Raw genomic sequence first — 15,447 nt, forward strand, 5'->3', positions numbered from 1 at the left:
ATGGGCATGGAGAATTTCATGCAAACAAAGAGCAAAATAAGTGTAGTGAATAAGTGAGTTTTAACACCGCTTTTCCAGTTATATCACGGCATGTCAGCTTCATGTGTGAGGAAAGACCTAAGTGATGCAGGTCTCAGATTTTTACGACTTTGTTGAAACCAGTGAGCAGGGGTTTGGTGCTCATAAACCCAGAACTATATTCTGGCCGAATCAGGATTCGAACCCACAGTCATAAATGTCTGGCTTCCCCAAGGGACACAACTCTGTACATCGATTTCCTGTGCCTGACATGAATGGGCCACCTGTGCCTCCAAACTAAGTATTGGGATATGCATCATACTGTGTCTATGTTATCATGATACGTATTGATACAAAAGGTCGGCATGTCATGTGACATGTCTATGTCATGCTGGTAACCGTGAGTGATATTCTGTATGAAATTCTGTCCATGACATCCCGCCTGAGAGAGAAACACATCCATAGTGAGGATGGGATGAGGATTGAGGTCAACAGAGTTTGACCTTGGGATTCAAGGAAAAGAAGATTTTAGAACAAGTTTGATTATTGGATTAAGCATTGAAAATTTGGCTCCCAAGAACATACACAGATGTGGTTCTGGAATGTTGCCATTACACAAGGAATTGAAATTCAGAGGAATATGACTTGCTGATTCTATTTCCATGAATTCATGAGATGTGAATTGTCTTGAATTGCATTAAAGAATATAATTCTGATGAAAAGGGGAGGAAAAAGTCCATATTTTCCAAAGCAGTGGTTCAGAACATAATAGGTTCTGACAAACTACACAAATAACAATACCGAGGGCCGAGAGAAGAGGTTAGTCTGGAAGGCAGCCCATGATGGGCTAACGAGGAAAAAATGGTCATCAACAGAGATGAAAAAGGTAAAAACAGAACAAAACATGTCCGAGTTTCCTCATGCATCCTTGGCTTAAGATAGAGAATTGATCTTTGGTGGCGGAGACTGCCCTTCATTATAACGCTACTGTTGGGAAACATCTGGTGCAGCCAGGTGGGGGGATATTTATGAGCATCTTGTTAACATCTTAGTAGGGTGTGTTGATTGTGGATAAATGAGGTTTTTTGGTGCTGATGCAGTTAAATAAAATGTATTTAATAATAATAATAATAATAATAATAATAATAATAATTGATTTGTAAAGCGCCTTTCAAAGGCATTTAGAAGTGATACACATAAGGAAGAGAATTTGTGGATGTCAACTTCTTTATTATGAGGAACACGTTTCGGAGTAAGCATATACACCTAAACGTTGTGTTCCTTATAATAAAAAAGTTGACATCCATAAATTCTCTTCCTTAAAATGTATTTAGTTCAGAGGGTCATCAGTTTTATTAACTTGCTGTAGATGTTAAAACTAGAATGATTTTATTTCATTAAAGTCATTAACCATTTTGCCATTCATTTAACAAACAAACAAAACAAAGATTTGTATTATTTATATTAAATTATGTTGAAGAAATGTTTGTTGAATGCATGGTATAGTCCTTTTATATTAATTGTCACACCCAGTATTATGTTTTAAATTGGAAAAGTATAAAATTCTTCTATATATATATATTACCCCCATATCATTCTATATTTTGAAATAATATATGTTCATGTTTGAACCATATATAACACTGATTTGTCTAGCATAGACTTGATAATTTTACAAACCTTTTTAATACAGCTGGAATATTGCTTACTGCCATGATAAAACGATGAAACAAATGTTTAACATAAGTTTCATAATGGAAACAAAACAATCACATCTTCCTTCTATCTTATTCCCAAGCTAATACTGAATCTTATTTCTGAACGTTATTCCTCTGTTCTATAATGTAACCTTGGAACATTGTATAACATGATGCCATTGCTTCATCGTCATGCCATATAAGCAAACATGCAGCCATCTCTGTAGAATTTGGCCTTACACGAGGACAGGGGAATCCCTTAGCTTACCTCCTATTCCTGGTATCCGATTGTGAAAACAGACAGAGCTCTGCTCCGTCTTCCACTCAGCCACTTCAGGTGAGAGGGCTATAATCCATCAGTTCCGACTGAATTGCTGTAAATATCCATTCCAACATGCGAGAAACTCGACTTTTTCCTTCCTCAAAAAGTCCTAGTGATTGAGTGACTGCATCAATGTGGTGTGAAAAAAGATGTGATATTAACGAGACAAAATTGACTATTCATTAGTAGGTGTCCTGCACAGATGGGCAGAAATCAGCCACTGTGTTTAACTTGGATTAAGCCAAATTATGTGTGATCCGAGCTCATCCCAGTTTGGAGGGACAGAATGAGCATCTCGTCAATATCACGCAGTGTGAAATTAACGCTTGTTCCTCCCTATTTCCTGCAGTACTTTGTATTGGCTCTGTTGTCTTTGACTTGCTATTGATTGATGTCAGCTTCATATACTACGGTTCGTTACGGGTCCATATTTCATATCAAAGATTTATTACACGTCTCCCTTCTTCTGTGTTATAATGAGGTTAATTTGATTGCAAGGAGAATCACAGTGACAAGTTGAGAGTAATGACAATTAGGAAATGAAGCTATCAATTAAAATTAAAGATGCAAACGGAATTGAAATGATCTCTGCTTTGACATAATCCTGCCAATGCCCAAAACAGCGTATTTAATTTCCGTCTCCACCTGTGCAGCCACTTAGCCTGATGGGTGAAGACTTCCCACTGACGCAGAGTAAACTAGCGGATTTCTGGAATAACGCCCTCTGATCTTCCCCGCATTAATGATAGTAATCAATTAATGCTTGGGTCAGTCTCTCTGCATTTCTAGTTGAGTTTAAACGAACTAACAAATTAACAGCAATTACATTGCCAGCAAAACATGCCGGCTAATTGAATTTTCAATTGGAAGGAAAAAGTTCTTGACAGAAAACTTTTTTTTATGTTGTTTTCGTCCAAAATCTGTCATTGCCGTTTTGATAAGCAGCTGAGGATGCAGGACTCGTAGGGTTATTTCCCCCGAGAGATTTGTCGTTATTTTCAGAGTTTATTACTGTTTGTCGATTTTGCATTCCTGATGAGTATTCTTTGATTTTGGTCTTATCTGAGGGACGACGTTAGATGAATTTCTATGTCCTCTGATGGCTTCTACTTGTAAGTCAGGAGGTATCAACGTTGATGGAGGTTTCAAAGATGGGTTTGAAATTATTACGATTAGTGCAGACCTCTTTGTAATCTACACACATCAATATCAAGCTAAACATAAGCTGTGGAAATTGATTTGTAAGCCAATGAAGTGCATTAGAGAAATATTCCAAAATTGTGTTGCTGAAAAGTGGATGTTGACCTAGATGCTGGTGGCACACTTGATGATACAGTTTTTAGACAAATCAAAGATTGATGTTTAATCATACACTGTTAACACTATAGATGGCATGTAAACACTAGAAGACACGTAAACACTGTAGATGGCATGTAAACACTATAGATGGCATGTAAACACTGTAGATGGCATGTAAGCACTATAGATGGCACGTAAACACTATAAATGGCATGTAAACACAATAGATGGCATGTACACACTACAGATGGCATGTAGATACCATTGATGGCATGTAAACACTAAAGATGGCATGTAAACACTTATGGCATACAAACACTAAAGATGGCATCACTATAGATGGCATGTATACACTACAGATGGCATTTAAACACCATCGATGACATGTAAACACTACAGATGGCATGTTAGCACTATAGATGGTATGTAAGCACTATAGATGGCATTTAAACACTATAGATGGCATGTAAGCACTATAGATGGCATGTAAGCACTATAGATGGCATGTAAATACTATAGATGGCATGTAAACACTATGGATGGCATGTAAGCACTATAGATGGCATGTTAGCACTATTGATGGTATGTAAGCACTATAGATGGCATGTAAACACTATAGATGGCATGTAAACACTGTAAATGGCATGTAAACACTATAGATGGCATGTAAGCACTATAGACGGCATGGAAACACTATAGATGGCATGTAAACACTACAGATGGCATGTAAACACTGTAGATGGCGTGTAAGAACTGTAGATGGCATGTAAGCACTTGTGTGTCAAATCCCAGATTTACCTTGTTTGGGATGCTTGTGTTATTAGCACCATGCCCTTGCTCGTTTTTGTCTCCAGTGTTTTGGATATTTCTACGATTCATGGCACTGGATGCTTTCCTCCGACATTAAGCTGACATTGAGGGAAATCTCTTAACAAAAGCGATAAAACTCTTTCCATAATCATAAGAAATCCTTTTCGCCTATATCATGAGCATGTGTTTATGAATCACTCTCAGTTAGTGATGATACCAGGTGGTCATGAGAAGGAGAGCATATCTGGCCCCATCGGTGGCACCAGTAACAAATGCATGCAAAGGCAAGTCAACTGTCCATCTGAAAAAACACCTAAACATTTGGTAACAATTTAAAATAGGGAATTACAATTGACATTATTTTAGGCATTAATGAGTCAGATTTGGAAATATCCTCCAAATGTCTACCATGAAGCTGTGTCAAAGCTTTACTAAGGCCTTGATTGTAACCCTGATAAAACACTTTTTTGCAAGAGTTGTGCGACATTCTTTGAAATCTTCATGGAAAGAGCATGCTTGATTGGGTCTCAAAAGTTGTGAAATGTAAATGCTAAAGGCTGGAGCTGCTGGAATATTGTTCAACATAAAAGGAAATTGACTATTGGAAAGTTGAAGTCATCCCCCTTGTCATACACTCTTCTGGAGAGTGTTTTGTCATTCTGAATATGCATAGATCTAAATATGGAAAAGATGAGACGGTCTTACTGGTCTCCACTATTTCTAGCTCAAAGCATCAGTAAACCCAACTCACTCACTCACTTGTATATGATGTCCAAGCAATAACATAAGTAGGAGCGAGAGGGTTGAATGTATCTGCTATCTCAGATCTGCTGTTATGACGGCAGCCTAACTCAAGCAAACTTCCAGTGTAATAGACCCATCAACAATAATTGCACACTCCTGTTCTGATGGAAATGTTGAAGAGAATGTGCACCATCTAAACAAAATCTATTGAGACATTTACAAAGCAGACTCTCTTTGACCATTGTTGTTATCCTAATCTATATGTCTGCCCACGTTGTGCAGACATGCAAACTTTTGTCTCAACTTTTTCATTACTTAATAAGGCAAATGTACAATGATGAAAAAAGAGGTAATATTAAGATATATCTTACAGATTATGCCCAGCTGGCGAGATCTCAATTGGAGATTCAGCGTGGCTCCAATATTCCCCTGATCAATACAGAACGTATCATTTTATCCTTTACATAAATCAGCCTTTTTTGGCTGTCGTCACTGATATAATGCAGGTGATAATATTCCACTCTTGTCTATTTATTCCACCCCTTGTCTATTTAATAACGATATTGCATGCAACGGTCAAGACAAAGCTCTTGGGAAATTGGAGGACGTTCACCATGAGTGATCTCCCCTTAATGATTGGCAGCTCTCAACAGGCTCTGGTGTACAAAAGGGATTAATATTAAAGTAGATATTTGTAATTAACGACTTATGGTCATTGAGGCTTCTTAATGACCGTACAGTGGTTGTCAGGGTATAATTTATGTATGGCAACTGTATTAGGGAGAGATTTGTTAAATGACAAGATTATAACATGAGCTCTCATCTCATTTCAATTCATATTGGACAAATATTGATTAATACGTAAGAAGATAAAAGTCTTAAGTGTTCATTGAACATTTAACATTTTCGTTGGGTTAGACAGTTCAACTTCTCCGAGAGAAATGAGATACTTTGGAAAACTGCAGAAAAAATGCCAATATCAGGAAGAAGTTTAAAACTGCATAAATCTTTACTATTAATCTGACCTCTGTTACGAAAACAAACAAAAATAATTGAAAAAAACCCAGGACACCTTAACTGCAGTATAATTGTAGCGTTAACACCAGATAGTTCATTGGCTATGTTGTCAGTGTGGCGACTTTTAGTAGCCAGGCCATGGACCATGTTGTCAGTGTGCCAACTTTCAGTAGCCAGACCATGGACCATGTTGTCAGTGTGCCAACTTTCAGTACCCAGACCATGGACCATGTTGTCAGTGTGCCAACTTAAAGTAGCCAGACCATGGACCATGTTGTCAGTGTGCCAACTTAAAGTAGCCAGACCATGGACCATGTTGTCAGTGTGCCAACATTCAGTAGCCAGACCATGGACCATGTTGTCAGTGTGCTAACATTCAGTAGCCAGACCATGGACCATGTTGTCAGTGTGCCAACTTAAAGTAGCCAGACCATGGACCATGTTGTCAGTGTGCCAACTTTCAGTAGCCAGACCATGGACCATGTTGTCAGTGTGCCAACTTTCAGTAACCAGACCATGGACCATGATGTCAGTGTGCCAACTTTCAGTAACCAGACCATGGACCATATTGTCAGGGTACCAGCTTGAGTAAACTCAGGTCCAACACTGGAGACTTAGTCTAAGCTTTCTGGAAATGGGCCCTGGACTGGAATGTTAGTATAGTCAACTAACTAATCAATGACCATATCATTGCTCACAACTCAGCCACAGTTATCGTTGCTGCTGCTGAAACTTCTGCTGGACAGAGGCATCACAGAACACAGTCATCAATTGAAAAGAAATATTCTTGAACTTGAAAATCATATGTCAATAGATTTTTAGCCCAGTTCCAAGTTAGCCCCCAAAATGATCAGAGTACAAATTAGTTCCAAAGATGTACCAAAAAGCCAAATCTAGTTAGCAATGTCATTCATCAGGGTAAGTAAGACTTTGCTAGAAACAGTTTGAATAATGTCCTGGGCCTCGTTTCACAGTGATCTTAGTGCTACGCTGGTCGTTAGCCTATGTTAAAGTATGAGAGTTACGATCACCTTAGTGCTAAGATGGCTTTGTGGAAGAGGGCCCTGTCCCGTAGTGTCAACTGTTGACTTCTGCTGGCCATAGGGTTGGGGAAGGACTGGGGAACAGATGCTTCTATTTCTGCCCCTACAGGGTGATTTGTTATCTATCCCTGCCCACAATAGTCAGATAACAATGTCTGATAGCCTCTAAATCACACAAAACATTTATTGGAGGGACGGCAACTTAGATACCGGCCATCACTAATGGCATGCAAATGTGGCTGCCAGACTAACTAGAGAACTTCCCCTCACAATTGTCTGCTGTTGAACACTGTTGCCAAAATGTTTTTTATTGAGGATGAGAGGGTATATTTAGGTCAGTGCAAGGGAGAAGTGTTGTTAACTTTTCAAGCTGAACTTAATATAAAAATAACTGGCTTTGAGTTTGTAAATAAGTGTAATATGGTGGTTGTTCTTGTATGCATGAAAATGTATGGAATAAATTTATGGAAAATATATTCTATGACTTCTAAATATATGTAACTTCTAAAGTCACTCAGCCACCTCTGTGGTGTTGTGGTACAGTGTTCGCTCTGAGAGTGGAAAGTCCGGGTTTGATCCCCAGTTGCGACCAAAAAACATTTAAAGATGATACTTGTTGTTACCCTGCCTGGCGCTCGGCATTATGGAGTTAAAACAAGGACTGTTCAAGGAGGGCTCAGAGTCAGTATATTGTGTCAGAATTGTCAGAAATTTATGTTAAACTGCGTCATTTCATATCAGTAGGCTAGCAATATAGAATTGGCATCAGTCTTGACTAGTACAAGCAGCCACAAACACATGTATGCATGCACATTACTATAAAAATGCAATAATCTGGGACACAACATTCATAAAGCCCCATTTCACTCTTATCTTTGCCATTTCCTTGTATGAGAGGTTGTGAGCTGCTAGGATCTGCTGGATTCATGAACAGATAGCCATCATGACAACTGGCCACACATTGATGAACATTGAAACTGATGGTAGTCTGATTGTACAACACAGTGACACACAGCCCTTGTAGTCTGATTGTACAACACAGTGACACAAGGCCCTTGTAGTCTGATTGTACAACACAGTAACACAAGGCCCTTGTAGTCTGATTGTACAACACGGTAACACACAGCCCTTGTAGTCTGATTGTACAACACAGTGACAAAAGGCCCTTGTAGTCTGATTGTACAACACAGTAACACACAGCCCTTGTAGTCTGATTGTACAACACAGTGACACACAGCCCTTGTAGTCTGATTGTACAACACAGTGACACACAGCCCTTGTAGTCTGATTGTACAACACAGTGACACACAGCCCTTGTAGTCTGATTGTACAACACAGTGACACACGGCCCTTGTAGTCTGATTGTACAACACGGTGACACACAGCCCTTGTAGTCTGATTGTACAACACAGTGACACACATCCCTTGTGGTCTGATTGTACAACACAGTGACACACAGCCCTTGTAGTCTGATTGTACAACACAGTGACACACAGCCCTTGTAGTCTGATTGTACAACACAGTGACACACGGCCCTTGTAGTCTGATTGTGCAACACGGTGACACACAGCCCTTGTAGTCTGATTGTACAACACAGTGACACACATCCCTTGTGGTCTGATTGTACAACACAGTGACACACAGCCCTTGTAGTCTGATTGTACAACACAGTGACACACAGCCCTTGTAGTCTGATTGTACAACACAGTGACACACGGCCCTTGTAGTCTGATTGTGCAACACGGTGACACACAGCCCTTGTAGTCTGATTGTACAACACAGTGACACACAGCCCTTGTGGTCTGATTGTACAACACAGTGACACACAGCCCTTGTAGTCTGATTGTGAAGAAAGGCTCCAACCACTCCATCATTGGTTGCAAGAGGTGACTAAATGAGAAGGGGTTATCAGGCTCATGACTTGCTCATGCTTTCAATCACTGGTTTGCCTTTCCAGACTTGACAGGCTGATATGATTTAGCTGGGTCTGCTGCTTACTGCTGTGTTAACAACATTCCTCACTCTACATACTAAGGGATTTGAATGGAAGAAAACGTTCGTGTTCAAAATATTCAATGCATTTATTTATTGTTCAGGGTAAAAGTAATTAATTTTCCTGTTTCAGTTGAACAGGAAGCTCATCCAAGAAGTTAACATCGGAGGAACTGAGAATGTTGTGAAAGGTATGTTATTCTGTGGAGTCCAGGGACAACTTCCTCATGGTGTACTTCATCGGTACTTCATCTTTTCCAGGGGATTAGATGCTCTCTGAGATAAGACATTCTTTTTCGGTTTAACATTCTGTATTTTATTATTTTTTTAATGCTTAAAGGTCATCCTTTCAGACCAAATGGTATTTCATGATAGATACTGGTACTCGTATTCCCACATATTCCTCTACCTTCTATTGCACAAGAAGTGTCTTCATATTAATGTCATATAATCTATGACACTGTTTTAATCGACATTGATTTTCTATGAATTTATTTTAAACTTTTTAAAGATTTAAAAAAAATGTAGATTGCATGTAGATAATTGAAATATGTTGTAAATGGACAAAACGAAATAGGGAAGAGAGGATTCCCAGAATATCGGTGGAGTTGAGTACCAATGAAAGGTCAGCAGAGAGGAAGGAAATTGCATTACCATTCCGTGTGAAAGTAGTACAAGCACTGCATACAGAGTCTCCATGCTCGCAGAGGGTTTTGTCGTGGAATTCCTTCTCTTGTGTCTGTCCGATTGAGCGGGGTCTTTTAGAAGCCCACACTTTGCTGAAGATGTCTGCAAGATGCGTGCCCAATTAACGCGATTTAAGGTCAAGAATCGTAGCAGTTGATTTAATCAAGATCCACTTTAGTCAGCAAAATATAGTTCACTGGATCTGTAGGGTGAATCGGTGATCATGGGCTACATCACTTGGTGTATTTATGTGTTTTCTTGAACTTTTAGAGATATGATTGTGGGTTTTTTTATATTCCACAAAATAAATCTGTATTTTTTTATACAATTCATACATGATAAAGTGTTGTTTTTATTTTGTGTCAAGTTTATGTTGATAGAATATGACATTGGTGGGTCACCATAATTGTCATTCAACTCGTTGTATGTTATCAGACAGACATATCTTCACTTAATGGGTTTCTTAGATAGCAGTCTTGTGAAGCGTGGCAAGATAGAGTCCTGTTTTCATAGTTTCAACTGCAATATCGATAAAGGACTTGACTGATTTCTCACAATGATAGATTGTATGGTTATCTGAGTAGACATAAATACTCACATAAATACGTCAGTGTTTTTTTATGGAAATCCACTAAAGAAATCTCATGTTATTTGATTTAATGGAAACATGGCATAGCTCAGTTTATGATTTGAGCATAAAAAAAACTATTTGTGTATGCTTGAGTCAATAAGGTTTTTTTCCAGTATAAATGATTGTGTGTAGTCTGCAGATAGTTCTCTTATGCTACAAGAGTTAAGATGCAAGGATTGAGACTTCATAAATACTTCAGGAGTCTTAGGGGCATGGAGACGTATGTATAGATTTTCATATAAAAAGAGTGTTTAGTTTGAAATGTGTTTTTAACAATTTTACGTACATCCTTTGGGAATTTCATGAATTTCTAATCAATACCCATATTGGGAATCAAACCAGCCTAACAAGCACCTGCCGTACCAACTGCCCATTGCACCACATCTTTAATGGAAAGATGACAGCACTTCGAAACTCCCTCCACTTCAGTTACAAAAAAATCAAAATCAATCTAAAAATTATTAAAAGTTGCTTCACAAAATGGTCAATAATTGTGACAGGCGTCTAAGATATATTCAAGTGTATGTCAAGCTGAAGAGTGGCGTGGTAAGAGAAGCTCCGTATCCGAGTTCGTTTGGCTCTTGTGCTTGTCCCCGTGAACAGACCTGATCGAGACATCATTAAAAGCAGTGACGGAATCCCCCTGATCTTATGTAATGTTGGTCTCGAGGGTAACGCATTTCATCTTCATTACTGGGCCCACTCTGAGGGGGGACCAAGCCTACCTGACAGTCAGGAGTCTTCAAGAGCTTCCATGTAATCCCGGAGCCTTAAAAAAGATCTGTTGTCGCGGGAGACGTCTGGCAGGGTTGGTTGGCGGCAGGCATGTGAGACGTATTGGGTCGTGTTCGTTTCTATTTTGGATGTGTAAAGTTTCATAGTGGATATTTCAGTTTAGGAAAATGTTTTCTAATTTCATATGACTGATTGGCTATTTTGGTGTGTGTGTTTTCAATTTGAGTCGTGTTGTGTTGGAGTGGGATGTTTTGAGTAGTAGCTTAACTTTGGTGATAGAATGGAAATATAAGGGAGGTTCTTGTCAGGGTGAATAATAAAGCTTATGGCTTCATATTGGCACATCAATGCATATTTGATTATCAACATATGTTGAGGCTGTATCTGTTAGTTGACGAGTGAAATTTTCAGGTCAAGGACATTTTTATTTCGAAAACATCAAGGCTGGAGAATAATCTTTACAATAATCACTCTTGATTCAATAGTGGGGAAATTTATATACTGAACAAAAAAAGTTAGGGATCATGAATATTTTTAAGGATGTGTTTTATGAAATATGTGCACTCAAACTTCATTACTTAAATATGTCCTCAAAGATTTTTGGTTCAGCCAACAACCTATTCCCTCTTGAATATCTTGAGTTCCCATCCAACGCAAAGGCAGATCCAGCATTTTTAAGGGAAGGGGTCCAAAATATCAAAATCCTCTCAGTCAATTTTACTGCCTATATCATTCTACATTTGGTTTCAAAAAGTGGGGGTAGGTCTGGACCCTTTGGATCCCCAGTCTGGATCCGCCTAAGCAACAAAATATTGTTCTGTTGCGATTTTCTACTGATGTCATCTCCACTGCCTGAAATACCTCCATACAATCAGCCATCTTTACATTCTGGTTAGTCCGGCTGATGGATGGACAATTATTTCTACATTTTCAGTGTACCATAAAATTGTTCAGAAAATCTGATCTCACTAAGGCGGATTACAAAGAGTGTGAAATGGCCAACAAGCGAATACAAAAGCTGCTAGCAAGTCATGGGCCATCGTCTCTCATTGCCCACCAGACAAAGACATACTGTTTGTGACAGGACCATCCCTCCACTTGAAAGATGTGCACAAATATGATTAATATGTCTGGATGTATTCATAAATGGGAGGGAATTATGGGAAGCGATCACACACGTTTGTTCATCCGTTTCAGTCTGCGTTCTACGACGCTTTGATGTTGTTTAAGGCTTTGGCATTTTATGTAGCTACAAACGAAGGAGCTATTATGCCAATTTGCGAAAGTTTTAATGGACTAAGAGGCTATGATGTTTTGTTGAGGTAGCATTTTGTGTCCAAATCTTTTGATTAAAGAGGATAATGATGAGATTTCTTTTATGGGGTCTGCGGTATTCCAAGAACATTTTGTCACTGGACTGAAAGAATATCCTGCACTGTTGTTATGTCTATGGTACTATGTCATTAAAAGACAGGAAATGGAATATTCATGGAATCAGCTGAGGTGACTTTAACCCCAGATAGTATATGTGGCAGTGTAACTGAGAATAGAATATTTGTTTGGGATCTAATTATTACAGCTGTGTGTATGTGTGGTACATCTGTGTGGACAGTGGTATCCATTTTTGGTCCATGTATACTAAGTTAGGTGGGTGAGGTGAGGTGAGGTGAGGTGAGGTGAGGTGATATGGGGTGTTACGTCGCGTCCAAGATTATTGCATTTATATAGCGACATGCATGCAATTGTGTGTGTGTGTGGCTGCTTGTACTAGTCGTGACTGATGCTGATATTATAGTGCTAGCCCATGGCAATACCATGCTGAAGTTTATAAATACCCCACTCAGACACAGTATACTAACTCAGAGCTGACCAGTTTACCATGGACACCCTACTCAGACACAGTATACTGACTCCGAGCTGACCAGTTTAACATGGACACCCTACTCAGACACAGTATACTGACTCTGAGCCAACCAGTTTAACATGGACACCCCACTCAGACACAGTATACTGACTCTGAGCCAACCAGTCTTCGTTTTAGTCCCTTAATGCCGAGCACCAGGTGGGGTAACAACAAGTACCATCTTTTAACGTCTTTTGGTGGGACGCAGCCAGGGATTGAACCTCGAACCTTCTGCTCTCTGGGTGGATGCTCTACCACAAGAACACAGAGGCCGTCTATGCTGTTAGGTGCTTATACAAATCTATGAGTTTTATTTGAAAACTATAAAACAAAGAATAGTGGAGAAAGGAACGAGCATGAAATGTTTCTTCATGTTTTTCCTGGCGGCACGGGTGGCCCAGTCATCTAAGGCGCCACGATTCGCTGTGCAGAGTTGCGTCCTTTGGGCATGCCAGAAACCGATGATTGTTGGTTCGAATCCCTGTTCGCCCCGATTATGTTTTTTAGGTTTGTCAGTGAGATACCCACGCTTGTGGGTTTCACCGAAGTGGTAAACGCCTGAGACATGCATCACTTCAGGCTTTCCTCCCACATTAAGCTGACAAGCCGTGATATAACTGGAATAATGTTAAAAGCGGCGTTAAACCCAACTCTCTCACTCACTCACTCACTCACTCATGTTTTTCCTGAGAGATAAGAATGAACATCTTCTCTCTGAAAGTCTGCCTGAGATATCTAGTTTCTGGATGTGATTACTGAGTTTATGTCATGGTGTGATCTGTAGAAAAACTTAATTTATTCAGCATCTGCATTCAAAACTTGCATGGATATATGATGCAAGCAAGTACCCCTATGGGTGATGCTGGTATGGGGTTTATCATTGCAAACATGACAATTTTGTTTTGAAAAAATCATATTTGGCTTTCATTCATTTCCTTTTTGTATCCATTATTGTTAAATATTACCCATGCATTTTTGTGTGTGGAATAGCAAGTTGTCATTTACATCGTCAGATAATCTATGATCTCGTATGCCAAAAAACTGAACTTGAGGACTCTATAGTCATGTTGCATTGGACATACATGTATGTCATGAAGCCAGTGTTTATGCAGTTGATGGTTTATGTAGATGACCCAAACAATAATGTTACTGTACAGATACCCACATCGTCCTTTCAGACGACCACTGTCCCAATCTGCTCGAAGTGTCATTTTTATTCATCTCTAGACTATTTGACGCACAAAATATAAATTTAGATTCTTTACATTTTTTTACCATATCTCAATTTCAAATAATTAAAAATATGATCTTTTTGTGATATACTACTCAAACAGGTTAAGGACCACCTGATTCTTTCATATTACTATCATAACTGTGTCATGGCATGACAGATTAACTATAGTAATATGATTATTTTTGGGTTTTTTTTTGTTTAACGCCATACTCATCAATATTCCAGCTACATGACTGTGGTCTGTTTAATAATTGAGTCTGGACCAGACAATCCAATGATTGACATGAGCATCGATCCACCCAATGGGATACGATGACATACAGTAATATGAAAGATGAAAAAATCAGGTTGTTCTTAACTGTTCTTGAGTAGTATGTATAAAGATACAAATTAACTAAAGAGACTCATATCTGTAGTTGGATATAAGAAAGTTATATGATATTCAACCAATGTTTGCATGTCCATTATTGTTTTCAGACAATGATTCAAATGACTTACTATAAAATGCTTTGTTAGAATGAGTTCACAAAAGGTCTGCCTGTTCTGGTATAGTATTTTCGAGCTCATGTAAATTTTCACTTCATTAATCTGCCAATGAAGCTTGCCGATATATTCAACATTTATCCATGCTTTTGCTGTGTCATTAACTCCTAACCTGGCCCATTTCCTGGTCATAAATTGTCTGCATCACAAATATTGTCTGATTGATCATTTCATCTCGAAGAATCAAGAAATAAAATGCCACCATTCTTGATAATTCATGGTAGTGGTATCGTGTCCTTGACCCTGTAACATGTTCATAAGGAGCTTCAGTCTGTGCCAGATAACACTAGCATGAAAAGGGTTAATTAGCGCCGTCTCGCCTAAAAGCATTGCATCATGGAGCTCAATAACTGGAGGAAAACTTTGTGCTGCCTAATGACCATCAGCCATTTTCATTCCATATATGAATCAGAAAGTCTGGAAATAGATGGGGAATTGCACACTGACTTGATTCATGCTGTGAGAGTCAAAAACATTCTTGACTTTTGATATTTATCATATGTGTCGACATGAGTAGACAGTGCAAGTTTAACATTCCTTCAGAGAACTGGGCTTGGCATTACAATGATTTTAGGAAAAGAATTTTTTATATGATGATGCAATTCATTATGTCTTCAGCAACCCATGCTTGCTGTAAAAGGTGACTACGCTTGTTGTAAGAGGCGATTTACAGGATCGGGTGGTCCGGCTTGCCCAATTGGTTGATGCATGTCATCGATCCCTATTGCGTGAATTGATGCTCATGATGTCAATCACTGTATTGTCTGGTCCA

The 15,447-nt window shown here is 38.9% G+C and overlaps 1 protein-coding gene across 2 annotated transcripts in view; it reads left to right on the forward strand.

Moving 5' to 3' along the window:
• Positions 1 to 15,447, forward strand: part of LOC139468534 (short-chain dehydrogenase/reductase family 42E member 1-like) — a 334,803-nt gene that overhangs the window by 170,475 nt on the left and 148,881 nt on the right. For both annotated transcript variants that reach the window (XM_071250570.1, XM_071250568.1), the window contains exon 4: positions 9,076 to 9,133. In XM_071250570.1, the coding sequence (XP_071106671.1) occupies positions 9,076 to 9,133 (58 nt within the window). The remainder of the gene's footprint in view (positions 1 to 9,075; positions 9,134 to 15,447) is intronic.

This window comes from Haliotis cracherodii, unplaced genomic scaffold, assembly GCF_022045235.1.
Source record: "Haliotis cracherodii isolate W230 unplaced genomic scaffold, xgHalCrac1.p SCAF_2, whole genome shotgun sequence".
Lineage (NCBI taxonomy): Eukaryota > Metazoa > Mollusca > Gastropoda > Lepetellida > Haliotidae > Haliotis > Haliotis cracherodii.